At 44.8% G+C, this 25,751-nt stretch overlaps 1 protein-coding gene across 4 annotated transcripts in view; it reads right to left on the reverse strand.

The window, feature by feature from the left end:
* The window catches only part of RNF212B (ring finger protein 212B), a 471,927-nt gene that overhangs the window by 5,324 nt on the left and 440,852 nt on the right, over positions 1–25,751 (reverse strand). For 3 of the 4 annotated variants that reach the window (XR_013224222.1, XM_077299403.1, XM_077299400.1), the window contains 2 exons: positions 21,915–21,976; positions 7,753–7,800 (listed from right to left, as the gene is read on the reverse strand). Coding sequence is in view for 3 of the 4 variants with exons in the window: in XM_077299403.1 (XP_077155518.1) it covers positions 7,753–7,800; positions 21,915–21,976 (110 nt within the window). In the remaining variant the exon portion in view is untranslated. Of the gene's footprint in view, positions 1–7,580; positions 7,801–21,914; positions 21,977–25,751 lie in introns of those variants that run through there. The other variant, XM_077299410.1, reaches the window with a different exon arrangement.

Consider the following 25,751-nt stretch of genomic DNA (forward strand, 5'->3'; position numbering starts at 1 on the left):
CTATACAGTGATCAGTGTCTTTGTCTGTCTATACGTGGGCACACTGTGAATTGGGTGCACATGCGCTGTTAGCCTGTCTCTATTTGTGACAGTGGCGCACTCCACGCATGTGTGATGGGGCGTTGCTGATTGGATGGATGCACACATGGGCCGTGCCTGAACAATGAGATACGATGGACTTTTCTCTATATATTCTCTGTTAGGGAGGAGGTGCCATCCTATTAATGCACTTCCTCTTAAGCTGGCATTTGAGGTCTCTGCCTCATGTTGTAATCATCGTGTCCAGATTCACTTAGATCCTGCAGTAACACTATTGGCCTCCTGATGAATATGTACTGAGAGGGGAAACATGGCGAGGCATGACGTGTGGATTGGCAACAATGGGGAGGATACATGTTTTCAGATTAAGTTATGTTCATGTATGTCTATCTTTACTATATGCAGTTAGGTCTTAGAAATATTTGGACAGTGACCGAATATTTGTGATTTTGGGCTCTGCAACACACTATTTTTTTTTGGCTCTGCCAATGTAACATTGCACCCTCAAACTAGTGCAGCAAAATCTGCACTGTAAGGCCTCTTTCACACATCAGTTTTTGGCCATCAGTCGCAATCCGTCAAATTTTGAAAAAAACTGATCCGGCGACTGATGCTGCCGGATCCGTTTTTTTCTCATAGACTTGTATTTGCGACGGATGGCCTCACGTTTCATCCCTCGTTTGCCGGATCCATCGAAAATTGTCCGGCAGCCGGAGACAACGGACAAAGTAACGTTTTTTTGTGTACGTCGAAAAAACGGACGTCACTGTCCATCGTTTGCTAGAATGGAAGCCTATGGCGCCAGATCCGTTTTTTAAACTGAGCATGCTCCAATCTAATTAGCCAGATCCGCTAGACGGATCCGTCGAGCCAACGGATTGTGACTGACGGCAAAAAACTGATGTGTGAAAGGGGCCTAATATGGCGCTACTTCCCTTCTGAGCTTTGCACTGTGCCTCAAAAACAGTTTTCGACCGCATGTGGGATATCGGCGTACTCACGATAAATGCCACAACAAATTGTATGGAGCAACTTCTCCTGTTACCCTTATGAAAATGCAAAATATGGAACTAAAAACAATTTATCTGGGAAAAATGTGATTTTTTAAATTTATTTATTTTTTAATTTCCACGACTCTACGCAATAAACGTCTGTGAAGCACCTGTGGGTTCAAGGTGCTCAATACACATCTAGATAAGTTCTATAATGGGTCTAGTTTCCAAAATGGGGTCACTTGTTGGAGCTTTCAGCTGTTTAGGCACATCAGGAGCTCTCCAAACGCGACATGGCAACCAGTAATTAGTCCAGCATATTTTACATTCAAAAACTGAAATGGCGCTCCTTCCCTTCCGAGCCGTGTGACCAAAGAGTAAATTTTCCCCACATATGGGGTATTGGCATACTCAGGAGAAATTGCTCAACAAAATGTATTGTCCATTTTCTCCTGTTACCCTTGCGAAAGTTAAAAAATGAGGTCTAAAGGAAAATTTTTGTGAAGAAAAGTAAAGGTTTATTTTTTCCTTCCACATTCCAAAAATTCCTGTGAAGCACCTGAAAGGTTAATAAACTTCTTGAATGTGGTTTTGAGCATCTTGAGGAGTGCAGATTTTAGAATTGTCACTTTTGGTTTTTTCTGTCATATAGACCCCTCTCAGTCACTTCAAATGTAATGTGGTCCCTAAAAAAAAACCATTTTGGAAATTTTGTTGAAAAATTTAAAAATCGCTATTCAACTTATAACTTCCTAGCAAAAAAAAATATTTTTCCAAAACTGTGCTGATATAAAGTAGACATATTGGAAATGTTATTTATTAACTATTTTGTGTGACATAACTCTCTGATTTAAAGGCATACAAACTAAAAGTTTGAAAATTGCAAAATTCCAAATTTCCGAAGTAAAATCAAAGAACTTTTACCACTGTCATGAAGTACAATATGTCATGAAAAAACAGAATCAGTGGTATCCATTAAAGCGTTCCAGAGTTATTACCTCATAAAGTGACGGTTATCAGAATTGAAAAAATTGACCTGGTCTGGAAGGTGAAAACAGGCTTCGAGGCGAAGGGAGAAGAGTCACCAAAATAGCACATTACAAGTGAGTATCTACTGAGAAGAGGATACAATTGTATCTAATGTAGGTAATACTTCTTTCTAAAGTTAAACAGCATGGTTGGACTTTAGAAGGATACCAGACAGATATGTGCCGTTAGTGCTGAAATATTCAACTTTAAGGTTATGTTCACACATTGCGTTTTTTCAGCATTTTTTTTAATGCAAATTTTGAGCTGCATTTTATGTTACCAGCAAAGTCTATGAGATTTCCAAAATCTCATGCACACAGCTTGTTTTTTTGTCAAAGAAAAAAGAATGCACCAGTTCACCCGCAGCGGCATACGGCTTGCTGAAGCACGGAATTCGTGCGGTCACACAGGTAGCACTGCTGAGGAAAATGAGATGTGTTCCAGCTTCTTTGAATCCAAAAATGTATTAGAAAATGCTTCTTAAAATACCATGGCAATAGCAAAGTTCACATGTCAAGATATAGTTAGGCGTTTAAATGCTCAAGGCGTCCTTTATCAAACTATGATATAGTGACTAATTTGATAAAGGACGCTTTGAGCGTTTGAAATGCGTAACTATACGAGCCTTGCCATGTGATCTTTGCCATTGCCATTTTTTAAGAAGCATTTTCTAATAAATTTTTGGATTCAAAGAAGCTGGAATATATCTGTTTTTTGCCCTCAGTAATTTGTGCAATACCTTGGATTTTGCAAAATGCAGCATGTTACTTCTTTCAGCGTTTTTCACACATTGAAAGCAATGGGTCGAGCAAAAAATGCAAGTATCAATTTTTGCTGCCATAACCTGAAGAAGTAGAATTCTTTTACGCACTAAACTTTCTCAGAATTCACAAGAGACAAATGTGCCATGACAGAAATGCACCAAAAACGCAGCAAAAACAAAACCGAAACTAAGAAAACCTTTAGGGTATGTGTCCACGTTCAGTTTTGCTTCAGGCTTTGGTCAGGATTTTATGCAGGTAAAATCCTGACCAAAACTGCACCTGAGGTCACTGGCAGGTCACCTGCGGTGTACCTGCGTGTTTTGCTCATAGTAGCAACATGCTGCGTTTTGAAAAATTCATTAAATTCATTAAATCCCCTCCACTATGCTGTAACATCTGGACGCTGCGTTTCCTGAACGTGGACACATACCCTTATTGAAGTAAGTTTCTTACTGCTCAAAGAGCAGAAGAAAACCACTAGATGGCAGCAGAATCACTGTCATCCAAAAAGAAGCTAACCAAAAAATTAAATAGATATAAAATCAATTTATTGAAAATAACATAACAAACAAAAAAATAATAAATAAATACATAAAAAAGCTACAACATATCCTCAGGATAGTACCTCATGGGGGGAAGTGGGAAGCACAATACAAACCGTGTCCAAAAAGACAAATGGATATATATATATATATATAAGAGCACCTACCCACCTATGGTCTCAAATGGGCCAATAGACCCTTAGGTGCAGATAGCATCCATTATAGGAAAAATATTAACAGGTCCCAGATACATAGGCATCTGTATACCTTTTCCTTTCCTCTCCTCATGCCATGTGTTACTTGGTGTTATTATAGGCATATGGGGAGTGGGTAGGAACGGAGATTTCAGTCTGCCTATGTATCTGGGACCTGTTAATATTTTTCCTATAATGGATGCTATCTGCACCTAAGGGTCTATTGGCCCATTTGAGACCATAGGTGGGTAGGTGCTCTTTATATATATATATATATATATATATATATATATATATATATATATATATATATATATATATATCCATTTGTCTTTTTGGACACGGTTTGTATTGTGCTTCCCACTTCCCCCCATGAGGTACTATCCTGAGGATATGTTGTAGCTTTTTTATGTATTTATTTATTATTTTTTTGTTTGTTATGTTATTTTCAATAAATTGATTTTATATCTATTTAATTTTTTGGTTAGCTTCTTTTTGGATGACAGTGATTCTGCTGCCATCTAGTGGTTTTCTTATGCATGTCGGAAGTGCCATATGGTTTCTATGGTTGGACTTGTTGGTAATATGCTCAAAGAGCAGGTTTTGCCTGCGGAAAAAAACACATAAAAACGCAACGTGTAAACATAGCCTAAAGTGTTATTCCATTGTTTTTATTTTTTTTTCTCTTTCCTTTATTAGGTATCATGTGTGTAAGTGTCATGAAAGTAGTAACATACTGACCAGTCGCCATATTCTCCGGGTTTCATGTCCATTTCTGCACCACGTGCCTGCATTTGTGACCTAACTGTATATGCTGCATTATCATTGAAATGGCAGTTTTGATTTTGTATTGCAGCAGTGGACTGGTATAATTTTATTTTGTTATGTCTAGATATCAATTGTATCCTAAAGTTTTATGGTGTTATCCTATATCTTTATATCATGTGATACACATTTCGTGCACAATTTGAGCTACACTCTCCTACTAATATATGAGTGACTCCTATGGTATCAATATAGGGACAGATGATGGCAGAGCGGGGGTGCCATTTTTGAAGCTACATTTAGGGTGCCAACCTCAGAAATTAGGTAGCTAGGTAGGTGTTGGGAATTACTAGGGCTATCTAGTCCTCCCTGTTTATATTTCAAACCTAATAGTACCAGTTTCATGTTGTCGCGTGTCCCGGGACCAGGGGCTCCTTCCCTGTCCTTAACACTAGGGGCACCCTAGCTCACCCTGTTCTCAGTATTACTTCTGATGGTGAAGATGCCGGGGCCACGTAGCTTGCCTTAGCTCCTGAATCTGCCCTCAGTCTGTACCCTTCAAGATACCCAGGGAAGAGGGGAGTACCGTAATACACCAACCAGACTAACAAGGTAATGCAAACAGGGAAAAAGGAAAATACCAATCATACAAATATACTTACACAAACAACAGAGATAAAACACCAGGGAGTGGAGGATGGGGTAAAACCAAAGTAGGAAAAAAAAGGGGATTAGCACACACCCAAAAGCTAGCAACAGTCTCGGATAAATCCACCAAAAGTCTCAAACAGTAACCCCAACCAACATCTCCTAACCATGCAGCATAAGCTATCTCTGGCAATGAGTGTGGAGCGGCCCCCAAACGCAGGGCAGCGGGGTACTCGGTACCGGGTCTATCGGTTCTGGGGATGTCACGATGGCTCGACCCGGTCCGTGGTCCTGCTAAGGGGCGCCCAATAAAAGGTGTAGACGGTGGTGTTAGCCGCAGTAAATAACGAGGACACAGGGTTGCAGTCTCTTTACCTCTTTACTGAAGGCTTCGGGATCCGCAATCCAGAGCACTGCTAACTGGGCTGGCTGAGACCGGCCGGTCCGAAGGCACATCCAGAGTTCCCTTTGCAGGTGGAAATTAGTGCCTACCTACTAGCGGCTGGGTGTTGTTACTTCCCTGCTGAGCACCACGGGATAGTCCTCACAACTGTCGTGTATGTTTCTGTTCTTTCTCTCCGTCCCCCAGATGATATGGATAGGACGCACCCGTATGACGGGGTAGGCCTGGAGTTATTCTGGGACCCTAGAGACGCCCGTCTCCCACAATTGCCTCCGTTGTCTTCATTAGGTGATTTAGGTGAGACAGCTAACCTATAATTAACTGTCTTGCCACTGTTTGAAGTAATGCGTGGAGCCCAATACTTCCTCGGCGTTCCGGCCACTGGCTACGCGCCTCAGTAGGATGTTGCCGGTCTCGGGGCACGACTCCTACTGGTTCTCTCGCCTTTGTGCTGTGATCTCGTTTCTCACTTCTCCACAATAAACCTCGCTTCTTATCCTTTCTTAAGATACCGCCGCAATGAAGTGCAGGCGCGGCTCCGTAACGATCTGTCCTTTTCGCTAAGCCTCTGCCAGGATCCCACCCCTGACAGGGACCCCCCTGAATCTCCCCAAGCAACCTCTTCTCTCACTAGGTGTTGCCTGGGCAAAACCCAGTCAGCTTCTCTCTAACTTCCTATCCAGCCCCCAGTTTTACCAAATTGTGAGGAGTGGCCTAATCATAGAACCCTTTGCTCCCCCTGGTGGCCAGAGTGTGAAGTGTTAAGTGTGACTGTGATACCTGGTCAGGTGAACTCCTTAAGTGCCATCAGACGTACCATCACTCCCCTTAGTGGCGGAGCAACAGTACTGCAACGACCAGGACTCTGGGGCGCTGCAAGTGCTAGCCAGGGCCCAGAATATATAGTAAAGGGTAGTGAACAGCTGAGAGCCTTAATGCAGGAAAGCTTCCAGAGCTCTCAGCTGAGCAGATCAACCCTGGCACTGCTAAAATAAACTCTGAATTGTTTAATATGAAGGTGAAGTTCTTCTAAACAGTGCAGGAGAAGGAGAAATCATACGCTGCAGTCATCTGGCTCCTGTCTGTTGCGGTAAACCCGTGACTCCCAGAGTGCATTCTTTTTAAGACATTTGATCTTTGGCGGTTTTTGAGGCTTTGGAAATATTTTAATTATAACAATATGTTTTAAAGGGAGATTTTTCTTATGTCCGTTAACGTACAGTGTACACAGAAAGCTATCAGTCAGTGATGTGGGCAGGGTATTCAGGCATTCTGAACTCTACCATATCTGTAGCAAGGAAAACAGAGATTGTATCAAAATGACAACAGATCAGCAAGGGACACATTGCTGGAATTAAGGTACCGTCACATTAAGCGACGCTGCAGCGATATCGACAACGATGCCGATCGCTGCAGCGTCGCTGTGTGGTCGCTGGAGAGCTGTCACACAGACAGCTCTCCAGCGACCAACGATGCCGAAGTCCCCGGGTAACCAGGGTAAACATCGGGTTACTAAGCGCAGGGCCGCGCTTAGTAACCCGATGTTTACCCTGGTTACCATTGTAAATGTAAAAAAAAAACAGTACATACCTTCTGATGTCCGTCAGGTCCCTGGCCGTCTGCTTCCCACACTGACTGTGAGCTCCGGCCGGCCGTAAAGTAAAAGCAGAGCACAGCGGTGACGTCACCGCTGTGCTGTGCTTTACGGCCGGCCGGCGCTCACAGTCAGTGCAGGAAGCAGACGGCCAGGGACCTGACGGACATCAGAAGGTGAGTATGTACTGTTTTTTTTTTTACTTTTACAATGGTAACCAGGGTAAATATCGGGTTACTAAGCGCGGCCCTGCGCTTAGTAACCCGATATTTACCCTGGTTACCATTGTAAAACATTGCTGGCATTGATGCTTTTGCTGTCAAACACGACGATACACGCCGATCTGACGACCAAATAAAGTTCTGGACTTTCAGCAACGACCAGCGATATCACAGCAGGATCCAGATCGCTGCTGTGTGTCAAACACAACGATATCGCTATCCAGGACGCTGCAACGTCACGGATCGCTATCGTTATCGTTGCAAAGTCGTTTAGTGTGAAGGTACCTTTAGAATTAGGGTCTCAGCCCCTATATCATGCTGCTCTCATTTTACATAGCAGACATCTAGTGACAGATTTCCTTTATTTTGTATGAAATATTTTTTCCTTCTTTTCTATAGTCTAAGCCTGGGTGCAGCCTTTAGTTCTGCAATCTGTCCAAAAAAAATACAGCCACTGCTGAGGGTAAGGTATAATCTGGTGTGGATTTCCCTGGGAAAAATAGCTGCTGTATGGTTTACATGTGTATAAACACAGGATTGTTTGCAGAGACAGACACTTACTTATCTTTGAAAGCTGAATAATCTGGGCATTCTTGGAGTAAATTTTAGCTGTAAAACAATACAACGAATCTTAATCATGAAACCAGAATTACACTTATCCTAAAAATAGTACATAACATTCAGTCGATAAAGGTTTTTTTTATTTTTCCAAATACCGTACGTATTCAATGCAAATTCAACTTATCAGCTCAATTTTACATGCAGCATTAAAAAAAAAAATAGAAAAATTAAACATCTACAGGCTACATAATATTTTTTTCTTAAACTATCTTTGCCAACATCTGTAAACAGAGTGTCCCAAAAAAAAAGATATCAGGGCATCAGAAACAAAGTTAAAACTTGAAGGGGAAAATCAGCAGTTGAATACAGCAAAGTGAATGAGATTTGAACAAACCTCATCCAACACTGCTTTCGGCCGAGCAGGGGAGAGGGGATGACAGCCGACTTCAGCACCACATGCAGGGGAACAGCGCTTACAGTAGCGCGGATTCTCCCGCGGCCGGCCGTGCGCACGGAGGAGAGTGTACACTGTTCTCCGTGTGCACATGTGCAGGAGCGTGGGAACTTTTCCCAGGCTCGAGTTCATATGAGGACATCCAGCAGAGGGCGCATCACCGCGACTCAAGGTAACTACAGGACATTCCCCTGCATTCCATTCATTCACAAAATTTTACAGACAGGAGCACAGCTGCATTAGCAGGCTCCTGGGTGTAAAATGATTTAACCCCTTCAGATGGATTTACATCGTGGGACGTGACTGAACGACGGAAGGTATGGGATATTGTTGATTTTTTATTTTTCCTTTTTTACAGAACGAGGGTCTTCAGGTGGATTAAGACTATAATAAAATATTAAAACAACCTGTGTCTTTATTTCATTAAAATACTCTTTAATAATATGTGTGTGTTTTATTAACCATTTCGTACTATTGGATTAATAATGGATAGGTGTCATAATTGACGTCTCTCCATTATTAACCTGGCTTAATGTCACCTTACAATAGCAAGGTGACATTAACCCTTCATTACCCCATACCGCTACACGGGAGTGGGAAGAGAGTGGCCAAGTGCCAGAATAGGCGCATCTTCCAGATGTGCCTTTTCTGGGGTGGCTGGGGGCAGATGTTTTTAGCCGGGGGGGGCCAATAACCATGGACCATCTCTAGGCTATTAATATCTGCCCTCAGTCACTGGCTTTACCACTCTGGCGGAGAAAATTGTGCGGGAGCCCACGCCAATTTTTTCCGCGATTTAACCCTTTATTTTACAAGCTAGAGCGCCCAAATTTTGCACATACACACTACTAACATTAGTAGTGTGGAGTATGCAAAAAAAAAAGAGGGATATGAGATGGTTTACTGTATGTAAACCATGTCTCATATCCTGTCGGGTTTGTGAAGGAGATAGGAAAAGCCGGCAATTGAAATACCGGCTTTTCTGCTATCTCGCGCTGAATTAAATATAAATACAGTATATATATATATATATATATATATATATATATAGACTGTATATATGTTTCAACGAACATTTGAGCCCATAAATCCATTAGATGTCGGTTTTGCAAGCCTGCGAGAGAATCTCGCAGTACGGATGCCATACGGATTACATACGGAGGATGACATGCGCAAAATACGCTGCCACACCCTGCCTACGGATGACATACGGATCACTATTTTGGGAGCATTTCTGCGTATTACAGCTGTAAAAAACGGACCGTATTTTCATACGCTGAGTGTGACGCCGGCCTAAGAGGTATTATTATTATTATTATTATTTATTGTTATAGCGCCATTTATTCCATGGCGCTTTACAAGTGAGGAGGGGTATACATAATAAAAACAAAAATAAAAACAAGTACAATAATCTTAAACAATACAAGTCATAACTGGTACAGGAGGAGAGAGGACCCTGCCCGCGAAGGCTCACAATCTACAAGGGATGGGTGAGAATACAGTAGGCGAGGATAGAGCTGGTCATGCAGCGGTTGGTTGATCGGTGGTTACTGCAGGTTGTAGGCTTGTCGGAAGAGGTGGGTCTTCAGATTCTTTTTGAAGGTTTCGATGGTGGGCGAGAGTCTGATGTGTTGTGGTAGAGGGTTCCAGAGTAGGGGTGATACGCGAGAGAAATCTTGTATACGATTGTGGGAAGAGGAGATAAGAGGGGAGTAGAGAAGGAGATCTTGTGAGGATCGGAGGTTGCGTGTAGGAAAGTACCGGGAGATGAGGTCACAGATGTAAGGAGGAGACAGGTTGTGGATGGCTTTGTACGTCATGGTTAGGGTTTTGTACTGGAGTCTCTGGGCAATGGGGAGCCAGTGAAGGGATTGACAGAGGGGAGAGGCCGGAGAATAGCGGGGGGACAGGTGGATTAGTCGGGCAGCAGAGTTTAGAATAGATTGGAGGGGTGCGAGAGTGTTTGAGGGGAGGCCACAGAGCAGGAGGTTGCAGTAGTCAAGGCGAGAGATGATGAGGGCATGGACTAGGGTTTTTGCAGATTCTTGGTTGAGGAATGAACGGATTCGTGCAATATTTTTGAGTTGAAGTCGGCAGGAAGTGGAAAGGGCTTGGATATGTGGTTTGAAGGAGAGATCAGCGTCAAGGATAACCCCGAGCAGCGAGCTTGTGGGACTGGGGAGAGTGGGCAGCCATTTGCTGTAATGGATAGGTTCGTTGGGGGGGGTCACGTGAGATGGGGGAAAGATGATGAATTCTGTTTTGTCCATGTTAAGTTTCAGAAATCTAGCAGAGAAGAAGGATGAAATAGTGGACAGACATTGAGGGATTCTGGTTAGTAGGGAGGTGATATCTGGTCCAGAGATGTAGATCTGTGTGTCATCAGCATAGAGGTGATACTGAAAGCCATGAGATTCTATGAGCTGTCCCAGGCCAAAGGTGTAAATGGAGAAGAGCAGGGGCCCAAGGACTGAACCTTGAGGAACTCCGACAGATAGGGGGCGAGGTGAGGAGGTGGTGTGTGAGTGGGAGACGCTGAATGTCCGGTCTGTTAGGTATGATGAGATCCAGGATAGGGCCAAGTCTGTGATGCCAAGCGATGAGAGGGTCTGTAATAATAGGGAATGGTCCACTGTGTCAAAGGCAGCCGACAGGTCGAGGAGGAGGAGAACAGAGTAGTGTTGCTTGCTCTTGGCGGTTAAGAGGTCATTGGTGACCTTAGTTAGGGCAGTTTCAGTGGAATGGTGTGACCGGAAGCCAGATTGTAAGCGGTCAAAGAGGGAGCAAGAAGAGAGATGGGAGGACAGTTCAAGGTAGACGTGTTGTTCCAGTAGTTTTGAGGCATAGGGGAGAAGTGATATAGGGCGATAGCTAGATACAGAGGATGGGTCAAGAGAGGGCTTTTTGAGGATAGGTGTGATGGAGGCATGTTTAAAGCTTGAGGGGAAAACACCAGTTGTTAGTGATAGGTTGAAGAGATGGGTTAGGGTTGGGATGAAGATTGTGGTGAGGTTTGGGATGAGGTGGGATGGGAGCGGGTCAAGTGCACAGGTGGTGAGATGTGATTTTGAGAGTAGAGTGGCGAGTTGATCTTCTGTAATGGTGGAGAAGTTGGTTTTGGAGGTGGAGGGTAGGGAAGTTGGGAGGAAGGGCTCTGGGGCTTGTTGACCAAAACTGTCTCTGATGTTATCAATCTTCTGCTTGAAGAATGAGGCAAAGTCTTCAGCAGAGATAAGTGGGGAGGGAGGAGGTGCTGGGGGACGGAGGAGAGAATTGAAGGTGCTGAATAACTGTTTAGGGTTGTGAGACAGGGAGGATATGAGAGATGAGAAGTAGGTTTGTTTAGCTGTGGCGAGTGTGGTCTTGAAAGTAGTGAGGGACTGTTTGAATGCGATTAAGTGGTCATTGGAGTGGGATCTTTTCCATCTGCGCTCAGCAGCCCTGGAAGCTCGCCTCAGTTCTTTGGTCAGGCTGGTGTGCCAGGGCTGTCTGTTGATTTTGCGAGCTTTGGTATGTGTAAGTGGGGCAGCAGATTCCAAAGCTACAGCTATTGTGGTGTTATATAGAGCGACAGCGTCATCCGCATTGTGTATGGAACTTATGTCTGTGAGAGGGAGGAGGGATTCAGAGAATGAATGTAGGTCAAGATGTTTAAGATTTCTGCGAGGGTGTGAAAGTTTGTGGGGTGGGGACTCTAGACATGGAGTGGAGAGAGATGAGAATGTGAGAAGGTTGTGGTCAGAGAGAGGAAGAGGTGAGTTAGAGAGGTTAGATAGGGAGCAGAGGCGGGTGAAGATGAGGTCCAGTGTGTGACCATTTTTGTGAGTGGCTGCAGAAGACCATTGAGTGAGGCCGAAGGAGGAAGAGAGAGATAGAAGTTTAGTGGCAGCTGAGAGGGAAGTGTCAATGGGGATGTTGAAATCGCCCATGATGATAGTGGGGATGTCTGCAGAAAGGAAATGAAGTAGCCAGGTGGTGAAGTGGTCAAAGAAGATGGTGGCTGGCCCTGGGGGGCGGTAAATGACAGCCAGTTGGAGGTTGGAGGGGGAGTAGATGCGCACAGAGTGCACCTCAAAGGAAGGGAGGGTAACAGAGGGTGGCAGTGGGATTGGGGTGAAGGAGCAGTTATCTGACAGGAGAAAACCAACTCCTCCGCCATGCTTGCTGCTGGGGCGGGGTGCGTGAGAAAGGTGGAAGCCACCGTAAGAGAGTGCAGCAGGAGAGGCTGTGTCAGAAGGGGTGAGCCAGGTTTCGGTGATGGCGAGGAAGGAAAGTTTGGTAGTAACAAAAAGATCATGGATGTAGGAAAGCTTGTTACAGACAGAGTGAGCGTTCCACAGAGCTCCTGTTAGTGGGACTGGGGAAGCGGAGTCTGGGTGAATGGGTATAAGGTTAGAGAGGTTACGGAAGTTTATGATGGAGCGTGGGTGGGAGGTAGAAATGACTGTGGGAATGTGGTGAGGAGGACCAGGATTTGGAGAGATATCACCAGCAGTGAGAAGGAGCAGAGATAGTGTTAGCAGGTGGGAGCAGGAGAGGGCGTGAGGGGGCTGCCTGTGCTTTGAGACAGAGGATTGTATGTTAAGGAACAGTTCTGAGGAGGAGGTGAGATGGATGGGGAGGATTGAAGAGGAGATGAACAGTTCCTTACTTGGTGTGGGGATTGGGGGAGGTAGCAGAAAGTGAAAGAATATAGGGGTAAAAGTGACAACAAACAGAAACATTGTTTACAATGACTGGCCAGTTACCTTCAGTTCCCATTCAGGTTTTAATTCTAATGTAATCCACACTTTTAGAACACACTTCTAGAAATCACACTGCAGACTGAAGTCATGCAGACTTGTGCTAGGCAATATATGGAAAACTAAGTGCGTTCAGGTGTGGAGCAGAGAGGAGTGGTCTCTGCTCATCTTGGTCAGAGAATTAAGGGTCGACCAGATGCATACAATCAAGACTAAGTAAACAAGGTCATAAATATCACAGAGTAAGTTGGGGGTTAGCTGAAAGGCATACCATCACAATGCTAGGAGCAGAGGTATCATAGCTATTATTATTTATTATTATTATTATTATTATTATATATTTTTACTACAAGATTATCATGTTTTTCACACTGAGAGCATTATTTTGTGAAAAATGTGGAACAGTTTATGGGGTATGAATACCTTTTCAAGACACTGTATAATACACATGCTACAGAAAACCACTTAACAATAGATCTGTTAACTCACTATTCTACCAAGCTGAATTAATATTAGTGATATTAGGGGTATGTGCACACATCAGGATTTCTTGCAGAAATTTCATGAAGAAAACCGGAAATTTTCTGCAAGAAATCCGCATTTTTTTTTTTGCGTTTTTTTTCCCGTTTTTTTCGCGTAATTAGCTTGCAGAATGCTAAAGTTTTCCAAGCGATCTGTAGCATCGCTTGGAAAACTGATTGATAGGTTGGTCACACTTGTCAAACATAGTGTTTGACAAGTGTGACCAACTTTTTACTATAGATGCTGCCTATGTAGCATCAATAGTAAAAGATAGAATGTTTAAAAATAATAAAAAAATTTAAAGAAATGGTTATACCCACCTGCAGACAGCCGATCTCCTCAGCGGCTTCCGTTCCTATAGATGGTGTGTGTGTGCAGGACATTCGATGACATCGCGGTCACGTGACCGCGACGTCATCGCGGTCATGTGACCGTGACGTCACGGAAGGTCCTTCACACATACCATCTATAGGAACGGAAGCGGCCGCATGCACCGATGAGAGGCGGGAAGACTGCGGGGCCATCGAAGGTGAGTATATGGCTATTTTTTATTTTAATTCTTTTTTTTTTGACCAATTATATGGTGCCCAGTCCGTGGAGGAGAGTCTCCTCTCCTCCACCCTGGGTACCAACCGCACATGATCTGCTTACTTCCCGCATGGTGGGCACAGCCACATGCGGAAAGTAAGCAGATCAATGCACTCCTAGGTGTGCGGAATCCCTGCAATTCCGTAAATTTAATGAACATGTTGCTTTTTTTTCCGCGATGCGATTTTTTCGCGGAAAAAAATGCAACATTTGCACTAGAAATGCGGAATACACTTAAAATAATGAGAGGCATATGTAAGCGGTTTTTTTCGTGTTTTTACCACGTTTTTATAGCGAAAAAACGCGAAAAAAACACGAAAAATACTGAACGTGTGCACATGGCCTGATGCCTCCACTTCTGTACACTGAAAGGGAAGTCTTAATTAGTAGAAAATATGTTTTTTCTTATTTTTTACTGTCTGAAACTGGGGTGCCTCTTATAAAAAAAATGAGTGCTATAGATCGAAAATTCAGTAAGTAGTGATAGGATGGGAATGGAGTGCAGGAGGAGAGTTTGGTGAACAGCCACTGATATCTGAGACACTTAAGCAGCAGATAAGAGACTTTCCTTTTAGGCCATGTGCACACGTTCAGGATTTTTCGTGTTTTTTTCGCGTTTTTCCGCTATAAAAACGTGATAAAAACGTGAAAAAAACACTTACATATGCCTCCCATTAGTTTCAGTGTAGTCCACATTTTTTGTGCAAATGTTGCATTTTTTTCCGCGAAAAAATCGCATCGCGGAAAAAAAAGCAACATGTTCATTAAAAATGCGGAATTGCGGGGATTCCGCACACCTAGGAGTGCATTGATCTGCTTACTTCCCGCACGGGGCTGTGCCCACCATGCGGGAAGTAAGCAGATTATGTGCGGTTGGTACCCAGGGTGGAGGAGAGGAGGCTCTCCTCCACGGACTGGGCACCATATAATTGGTAAAAAAAAGAATTAAAATAAAAAATAGTCCTATACTCACCCTCTGATGGCCCCCGAAGTGTGCCCGCCTCTCCGGTGCATGCTCTCTCTTCCGTTCCTATAGATGGTGTGGTTCAGGACCTGTGATGACGTCGCTGTCTTGTGATTGGTCGCGTGACCGCTCATGTGACTCACGCGACCAATCACAAGCCGCGACGTCATCGAAGGTCCTGAACCACACCGGCATCTATAGGAACGGACGCCGCTGAGGACATCGGCTGTGTGCAGAGGGTGAGTATAACCATTTTTTTATTTTTTTTATTATTTTTAAACATTCTATCTTTTACTATAGATGCTGCATAAGCAGCATCTATAGTAAAAAGTTGGTCACACTTGTCAAACACTATGTTTGACAAGTGTGACCAACTTGTCAGTCAGTTTTCCAAGCGATGCTAGAGATCGCTTGGAAAACTTTAGCATTCTGCAAGCTAATTACGCTTGCAGAATGCTAAAAAAAAAACGAAAAAAACGGAAAAAAACCGCAAAAAAAAAATGCGGATTTCTTGCAGAAAATTTCCGGTTTTCTTCAGGAAATTTCTGCAAGAAATCCGGACGTGTGCGCATACCCTTAAACAACAGAACAGGACTGCTGCAGCTGTACATTCCCATTCTGCTCCTGCTGAGGAAGATGTATTGTTTTAACTACACTCACTTATATTTACAGTTATTCTTCTATAGATGCAGTAGTTGCATACATTGAGTTATCCAAGCTAAATGGGTTTGACTAATACAATTCTTAAATAGAGGCCCCATACACATTTGATGTTGTCTATTCCTGCCAAAATCATTGTGCTTTGCTGACATTAGCTTAATGTGAATGAAGCCTTTGGATTAATTTATTAGAGCTATGAGACATGGGAGGGGTCTGGAAATGTCACATACACATTAGTCTATAGTTGATCAAAATGGATAATTGAAACCTAAGCAGTGAAATTATAGCATATATTTGGAAATATGGAAAGATGTCGCTCATAATTAACCCCTTAACGACCATGGGTATTTCAGTTTTTTAATTTCTGTTTTTTGCTCCCCTTCTTCCCAGAGCCATAACTTTTTTATTTTTCAGTTAATATGGCCATGTGCAGGACAAGATGTACTTTTGAAGACACCATTAGTTTTAACATATCCTGTACTGGAAAATGGGAAAAAAAAAATTCCAAGTGCGGTGAAATTGCAGAAAAAGTGCAATTCCACAGTTGTATTGTTTTTGTTTTAACATGTTCACTGAATGCTAAAACTGACCTGCCATTATGATTCTTCAGGTCATTATGAGTTCACAGACACTAAACATGTCTAGGTTCCTTTTTATTTAAGTGGTGTAAAAAAGTCCTAAATTTGTTAAAAAAACAAAATGGCGCCATTTTCCAAAACCTGTAGTCAGGGGCGGATTATCAGAGGGTCAATATGGGCGGTAGCCCAGGGCCCAGTGGCTTGGGGGGGCCCTGGGCCACCGCAGATTGACCCTCTGATAATCCGCCGGAGTGTGACTGAATGCCCGGCCCGCCCCCCGGACCCGGTGGGCAGAGAGAGGGGGTCCGCATCGGGCCCCTTTTCATCTGCTCACCGGGCCCCTTCCGGCGCTGCGGCGCTTTCCTATTGAGGTGCGGGCGCTCGCCCGCACCTCAATAGTTAACAACAGCCGCCAGCCAGCCAATTGGAGGCTGGCAGCTGAAGTCAGCCGCAGCTCACACGTCGCCGGCGTCTGACGTCATTGTCAGTCGCCGGCGAGTGTGCGCGGCTGGAGGGAGCTCGCCGCATGGAGCGCTGGTAAGGTGAGGAGACTGTTTGTTTTTGTTTTTTCTTTTTTTTTTTATAAGCTAACAGTGGACTGTGGACACATTGGGGGCAATGCTGGAGACACTGGGGCAGATTGCTGGAGACACTGGGGCAGATTGCTGGAGACACTGGGGCAGATTGCTGGAGACACTGGGGCAGATTGCTGGAGACACTGGGCAATGCTGGAGACACTGGGGCAATGCTGTAGACACGGGCAGATTGCTGGACACACTGGGGGCAATGCTGGAGACACTGGGGCAGATTGCTGGACACACTGGGGGCAATGCTGGAGACACTGGGGCAGATTGCTGGAGACACTGGGGCAGATTGCTGGAGACACTGGGGCAATGCTGGAGACACTGGGGCAATGCTGGAGACACGGGCAGATTGCTGGACACACTGGGGGCAATGCTGGAGACACTGGGGCAGATTGCTGGAGACACTGGGGCAGATTGCTGGAGACACTGGGGCAGATTGCTGGAGACACTGGGGCAATGCTGGAGACACTGGGGCAATGCTGGAGACACTGCGGCAGATTGCTGGACACACTGGGGCAATGCTCGAGGACACACTGGGGCAATGCTCGAGGACACACTGGGGCAGATTGCTGGACACACTGGGGCAATGCTGGAGGACACACTGGGGCAGATTGCTGGAGACACTGGGGCAGATTGCTGGACACACTGGGGCAATGCTGGAGGACACACTGGGGCAGATTGCTGGAGACACTGGGGGCAATGCTGGAGACACTGGGGCAGATTGCTGGAGACACTGGGGCAGATTGCTGGAGACACTGGGGCAATGCTGGAGACACTGGGGCAATGCTGGAGACACGGGCAGATTGCTGGACACACTGGGGGCAATGCTGGAGACACTGGGGCAGATTGCTGGAGACACTGGGGCAATGCTGGAGACACTGGGGCAGATTGCTGGACACACTGGGGGCAATGCTGGAGACACTGGGGCAGATTGCTGGAGACACTGGGGCAGATTGCTGGAGACACTGGGGCAGATTGCTGGAGACACTGGGGCAGATTGCTGGAGACACTGGGGCAGATTGCTGGAGACACTGGGGCAATGCTGGAGACACGGGCAGATTGCTGGACACACTGGGGGCAATGCTGGAGACACTGGGGCAGATTGCTGGAGACACTGGGGCAGATTGCTGGAGACACTGGGGCAGATTGCTGGAGACACTGGGGCAATGCTGGAGACACTGGAGCAATGCTGGAGACACTGGGGCAATGCTGGAGACACTGCGGCAGATTGCTGGACACACTGGGGCAATGCTCGAGGACACACTGGGGCAATGCTCGAGGACACACTGGGGCAGATTGCTGGACACACTGGGGCAATGCTGGAGGACACACTGGGGCAGATTGCTGGAGACACTGGGGCAGATTGCTGGACACACTGGGGCAATGCTGGAGGACACACTGGGGCAGATTGCTGGAGACACTGGGGCAGATTGCTTGAGACACTGGGGCAATGCTAGAGACACTGGGGCAGATTGCTGGACATACTGGGGCAGATTGCTGGACACACTGGGGGTAATAGGCTGGAGACAATGGGGCAGATTGCTGGACACACTGGGGGCAATGCTGGACAATTGGACATACTGGGGCAGATTGCAGGACACACTGGTGGTAATATGCTGGACATACTGGGGCAGATTGTTGAACACACTGTATGGGGGCAATATGCTGGAGTCAGACACTGGGGCAGATTGCTGGAGACACTGTCTGGGGCAATGCTGGACACACTGGGGCAGATTGCTGGTTACTGGGGCAATATGCTGGACATACTGGGGCAGATTGCTGGACACACTGGGGGTAATATGCTGGACACACTGGGGCAGATTGCTGGACACACTGGGGGCAGGACTGGAGGCATGGGCAGAATGTAGAGATGGGGCAGAATGAAAGACATGGGGCAGGATTGGATCATGGGGCAGGAGAATACGATGGAGACAGATGGGGCAGGATGGGGAGATCATATGGTGTAGAATGGATACTCATGAGTGCAGGATGGGAGAACATATGGCTGGAGCCAGGAATGAGACACACGGGGCCAGGGTGGGGAATATTATTACCATAGGGGCTAATTAAGGGATATTATTACTGCAGTGATGTATTTATTTTATTTTTTGAGTATACTGTTTTAAATGGGGGGGGCGGTCCTGTTACTGTGCAGAGTGATACTATGTCGCCTTTTTTTCTACATGTGTAATGTAGAAGTTGTGAAAAATTAAGTAATGTGTTCTGCAAGCAGAGCTCGAGATAACTGTGTTATTTCCTGCAGAAACGAGTCCTGGCTGGAAGAAATGATGGCGGTCTGTGCTGGATGAAAGATGAAGGACTTCACCTAGAGACGTCATTGGTGAGTCAGTGTTACCTACACATTGACACTATACTATATACAGAGCTCCTGTGTATAATGTCACCAGTGATCTCTGTATTACCTCTACACAGACACTGCATACTAAGTATAGATCTCCTGTGAATACTGGCACTTATGGTGATAGTATTGTGTTTTGTTTTTTTTACTATTACTGATCAGTATTGTAGTATTCAGTCACTATGTGGTGGTAATATGTGGTCTGGAAATGGTGTTGTGGTATTTGTCCCTTGAATGTGCTATTTGGTCACCAAGTGGTGGTAATATGTGGTCTTGACATGGTGCAGTGGTATTTGTTCCTTGTATGTGATATTATTCGATCACTGTGTTTGTAATTTGTGGTCTGGTCATGGCGCGGTGGTATTTGTTCCTTGTATGTGATATTATTGGTCAAAATATACCTAAATTATATTGCAGATTTTAACAAATATTTAATAGGTTACAGTAGAGTAGGGCCCGGCCATTTTTCTGGAATAATCTGGTTCGGGTATAATATGACCTCCCCGTCACATGACCCCCCCCCATCACATGACCCCCCCGTCACATGACCCCCCGTCACATGACCGGGGGGGCCCACAGTGTCTGAACAGCCCGGGGCCCTGGCTACCCTTAATCCACCCCTGCCTGTAGTGTCTCCATTTTTCGAGATCTGGGGTTGCGTGAGGGCTTATTTTTTTGCGCTCCAAGCTGACGTTTTTTATTGATATTATGTTGGTGTAGATAAGATTTTTTGATCGCCCATTATTGAATTTTATTGCAATGTAGAAGCAACCAAAAAACTGTATTCTTTTCTCGTTAAGCCGTTTAGCGATCGGGTTAATTCTTTTAATATATTGATAGATCGGGCGATTCTGAAAACGGCGATACCAAATATGTGAATTTTTTTTATTGTTTTATTTTGAATTGGGCAAAAGTGGAGTAATTTGAACTTTAACCTTTTCACAGCTTTTTCCGTTTTTCGCTCCCCTCCTTCCCAGAGCCATAACTTTTTTATTTTTCTGTCAATATGGCCATGTGAGGGCTTATTTTTTGCGGGATGAGATGTACTTTTGAATGATACCATTGGTTTTACCATGCCGTGTAACAGAAAACGGGAAAAAAATTCCAAGTGTGATGAAATTGCAGAAAAAGTGCAATCTCACACGTTTTTTGTTTTGGCTTTTTTGCTAGGTTCACTAAATGCTAAAACTAACCTGCCATTATGATTCTCCAGGTCATTACGAGTTCATAGACACCTAACATGTCTAGGTTATTTTTTATCTAAGTGGTGAAAAAAAATTCCAAAGTTTGCTAAAAAAAAAAAAAAATAAAAAAAAAAATTGCGCGATTTTCCGATACCCGTAGCGTCTCCAATTTTCGTGATCTGGGGTCAGGTGAGGGCTTATTTTTTGCGTGCCAAGCTGGCGTTTTTAATGATACCATTTTGGTGTAGATACGTTCTTTTGATCGCCCGTTATTGCATTTTAATGCAATGTCGCGGCGACCAAAAAAACCTAATTTTGGCGTTTTGATTTTTTTTTCTTGCTACGCCATTTAGCGGTCAGGTTAATCCTTTGTTTTTATTGATAGATCGGGCGATTCTGAACGCGGCGATACCAAATATGTGTATGTTTGATTTTTTTTTTAATTGTTTTATTTTGATTGGGGCGAAAGGGGGGTGATTTGAACTTTTATATATTTTTTATTTTTTTTATATTTTTAAACACTTTTTTTTTTTTATTTTGGCATGCTTCAATAGCCTTAGGAGGCTAGAAGCATGTACAACTCGATGGGCTCTGCTACATAGAAGTGAAGTACAGATCACCTCTATGTAGCAGAAATCCAGGTGTACTTTGAGCGCCGACCACAGGGTGGCGCTCAAAGCAATCGGCCATCAACAACCATAGAGGTCTCAAGGAGACCTCTGGTTGTTATGGCAATGCACCGCTGACCCCCGATCATGTGACGGGGGTCAGCGGTGCGAGCACTTCCGGCCGCGCTAGTTAAATGCTGCTGTCAGTGCTTGACGGCGGCATTTAACTAGTTAATGGGCGCGGGCGGATCGCGATTGCGCTCATTGCGCGCACATGTCAGCTGTACAAAACAGCTGACATGTCACGGCTTTGAGGTGGGCTCACCGCCGGAGCCCACCTCAAAGCAGGGGATCTGCCAGCTGACGTACTATTCCGTCAGCTGGCAGAAAGGGGTTAATTTTTAAAAACTTTTTTTTATATTTTTTAAAACTTTTTTTTTACTTTTTCCATGCTTCAATAGCCTCCATGGGAGACTAGAAGCTGCAGTACTTTGATCGACAATGGGTCTGCACTCATACCAATCTGGCAATGGCAAACAGAGGTCTGCTGCAGACCTCTGGTTGTCATGCTGACCCATCGGTGACCCGCATCATGTGACGGGGTCACCGATGGGCAGGATTAGTTAAATGTCGCTGTCAGAGATTAACAGAGGCATGTAACTAGTTAACAGTCGCAGGTGGATCGTGATTCCACCAGCGGCTGTTGTGGGCACATGTTAGCTGTATAGATCAGCTATTACGCCACATGTCAGAAAGTGGTTAAAATCCTCAGATGATACGCGCTAGCCCATGAATGATCTTTCTGTGAAAAAATATTACCATTAAGCTTCTAATATCCAATGTGCATGGCCAGTTTCAGGGAAAGATGCTTTATAAATACAAATCTCAGTGCTTGTAAAAAGTACGCTACTGTATATACCTGAATGGCCCTCAAGCGGTCAATGTTGTTACATGGGGTATATAAAGAATCTCTTGCAAATGCTGTAAAAAAAAAAAAGAAACAAAGTACCGTAAATGTTACATGGTTTGCCTTTTTACTGTCCATACTTCAGTTATTCCTATTACCGTATTTTCCGGCGTATAAGATGACTTTTTAACCCCTGAAAATCTTCTCAAAAGTCGGGGGTCGTCTTATACGCCGGGAACGGCGTGTGCAAGGAGCGGTCCTGGATGGTTCCCAGGGTCTGGAGGAGAGGAGACTCATCTCCGGTCCTGAGCGCAATGCATCCTTGCGAACGGAGGCCGCCACTTGCACCGCTGAGAGCCGGGACCGTCGGACAGTAAGTATATCCATATTTTTTATTTTTATTCTTTCTTTAATATGGATCCCAGGGCCTGAAGGAGCGTCTCCTCTCCTCAAGACCCTGGGAACCATCCGGACCGCACACGCAGTATAAGACGACACCCGCCGTATAAGATGACCCCCGTCTTATACTGCGAGTATATCCCAAACTCCATATTTTATATGGAAAAGTTGGGGGTCATCTTATACGCCCAGTCGTCTTATACACCAGAAAATACGGCATTTCTCTTTCCTAGCATTTTATAAACTGGAGCAAAAAGATGTAATACATTCAGAAACATATTTTAAACAGATTCTTATCCTATTTTTGCAAACTTATAAAACATAAATAATGCTCAAATGTACGGCATTTCAACTTGTGGATACATTATTTTGAGTGGCTAAATTAACAAGTTTAACCTCTTCACAAAGCATTGGGCAGGGAAAGTTGATTTCTAGTGAGGAGCGAATATACTCGTTACTCGAGATTTCCCGAGCTCGCTCGGGTGACTTCCGAGTATTTTTTAGTGCTCGGAGATTTAGTTTTTATCGCCGCAGCTGAATGATTTACATCTGTTAGCCAGCATAAGTACATGTGGGGGTTGCCTGGTTGCTAGGGAATCCCCACATGTAGTCAAGCTGGCTAAGAGATGTAAATCATTCAGCTGAGGTGAGGAAAACTAAATCTCCGAGCACTAAAAAATGCTCGGAGGTCACCCGAGCGTGCTCGGGAAATCTCGAGTAACGAGTATATTCGCTCATCACTAGTATTGATGGGTTGACCTGACACCTGACAGCAGGGGAGGATATACCACATGTGCAACCGATGCCGCTGCATCGGGGCCCGAAGCTGCAGGGCAGCTAACACTGAGGGCAATCTGGTCTGTTTATCCAGCCCCAAGGTTTCGGGGGAACCCTGGCCAGATTGCCCTCGTGCGGTGGGCAATGATGGGGGTGATGGAGAGGGCAATGATGGGTATGGTGGGGGAGAAAGCAATGATGAAGGAGATGGAGAGGGCAATGATAGGGGTGGTGGGGGAGAAGGCAATGATGGAGGTGATAGAGAGGGCAATGATGGGGTGGTGGGGAGAGAAGGCAATGATGGAGAGGGCAATGTTGGGGTGGTGGGGGGAGAAAGCAATGATGGAGGTGAAGGAGATGGCATTGATGGGGGTGATGGGGAGAAGGCAATAATGGAGGTGATAATGATGGGGTGGTGGGGGAGAAGGCAATGATAGAGGTGGTGGAGGGGACAATGTTGGGATGGTGGGGGAGAAGCAATGATGGAGGTGAAGGAGAGGGCAATGATGGGGATGGTGGGGAGAAAGCAATGATGAAGGTGATGGAGAGGGCAATGATGGGGTGGTGGGGAGAAGGCAATGATGGAGGTGGCAATGATGGGGTGGTGGGTGAGAAGGCAATGATGGAGAAGGCAATATTGGGGGTGGTGGGGGAGAAAGCAATGATGTAGGTGATGGAGAGGGCAAGGATGGGGATGGTGGGGGAGAAATCAATGATGGAGGTGATGGGTAGGGCAATAATGGGAGTGGTGGAGAGGACAATGATGGGGTGGTGGAGAGGGCAATGATGAGGGTCGTAGAGAGGGCAATGATGAGGGTCATGGAGAGGGCAATGATGAGGTGATGGAGAGGGCAATGATAGGGTGGTGGAGAAGGAAATAATGGAAACACAATAATTAACTAAAACAGAAACAGCTGTGCAGCAGGCGTGAAACTGAGTGAGGAAAAGCCAAATTATGCTACAAAATTGAGGCTGTGAAAGACAGTTTAATGTCATAGGTCAAACACCATGGTAAGACTGAGCACAGCAACAAACCACAAGGTGGAAATACCGTATCAGCAAGGTTTCTCCAAGGAAAATACTCAGCTTTCAAGACATGCTGTTAAAGCCGTTTAGAAGGAGCACCAAGTAATGTTAAGGCAGCTGTAGAGGACCATAAACTAAGTGACAAGCCAAGAAGACTTTGTGCAGCAGACGTAAGACATATCATACTTTTTTCCCTTCAAAATCAGTAGATATCCAGCAGTGTGATCAGCTGAGGACTGGCAGCAATCAGTGACAAGTTTGTCCAGAAGTGGTCATTATAGAAGAACTGCAGCCAAAAAGCTATATATTCAACATGGAAAAAAGGACAACCGACTCAACTATACACGAAAACATAGGAACCAGAGTGCTGTGAAATGTCAGTCGTTCTGGACTGATGAGTCAATATGTGAAACATTTGGCTGGTACAGAAAGCAGTTTGTTCACCATAGGGTCTACAGGCAACAGCAATGCATTGTGGAAGTTCCTTGCAAGCTTGGGGCTGAATTTCAGCAAAGGGAGTTGGGGATTTGGTCAGGATTAATAGAATCATAGCATTGTACAGTTGGAAGGGACCTCCTGGGTCATCTAGTCCAACCCCCTGCTCAAAGCAAGATTCACTAAATCATCCCAGACAGATGTCTGTCCAGCCTCTGTTTGAAGACTTCCATGAAAGGAGAACTCACCACCTCTTGTAGCAGCCTGTTCCACTCACAGTTATATATAAATTGGATGAGTGCAAGCCAATAAAAAAATCGGATTGCATTCGGACCAATGTTATTCAATGAGGCAGTGCAAATCTGGATATTTCTATTCTGCAGTATTCAGCATTCACTTCAAAATACGATGTTAGAAAAAAAATCGGATGCCTTATGGACCATCAGTATGACATCTGATTTTTACAGATACATAGCAATTCTGGAGAAAACTGTAAATGGTCCTATAAAAGATTAACAGCTGGTGGGTAAAAAAAAAGGATTGTATACTGACAGCACGTGGATGATAATTGAGGAAAAAAATCATACCACTTTTCTGGAGGAGAATGGGAACGAGAGAATACGCTGTCCAATGCCAACTAGAAACAGGCAATTAAAGACAACAGAAACGTGAGGGGCACAACTTTTTCTTAGCTCCACTGCCAATCTGAATTGACCTGTGGTTGCATATTTTAAAGGGAACCTGTCAGTAGGATTGTGCTGAATAACCTACGGACACTGTCAAGTTGGTGCCGTTATACAGATTAAAATGATACCTCGGTTGATGAAATCAGTCTTGTGGTTGGTTGTTGTTTAATCTTTATATTCAGTTTTCAGTAAATGAGATTCTCATGCTCATAGGCGGCCTGTGGGGGGGTCTTCATGTGGTGCACTGCTTATACACTCACTGGCCACTTTATTAGGTACACCTGTCCAACTTCTTGTTAACACTTAATTTCTAATCAGCCAATCACATGGCGGCAACTCAGTGCATTTAGGCATGTAGACATGGTCAAGACAATCTCCTGCAGTTCAAACCGAGCATCAGTATGGGGAAGAAAGGTGATTTGAGTGCCTTTGAACGTGGCATGGTTGTTGGTGCCAGAAGGGCTGGTCTGAGTATTTCAGAAACTGCTGATCTACTGGGATTTTCACGCACAACCATCTCTAGGGT

This window comes from Ranitomeya variabilis, chromosome 1 (genome assembly GCF_051348905.1).
Source record: "Ranitomeya variabilis isolate aRanVar5 chromosome 1, aRanVar5.hap1, whole genome shotgun sequence".
NCBI lineage: Eukaryota > Metazoa > Chordata > Amphibia > Anura > Dendrobatidae > Ranitomeya > Ranitomeya variabilis.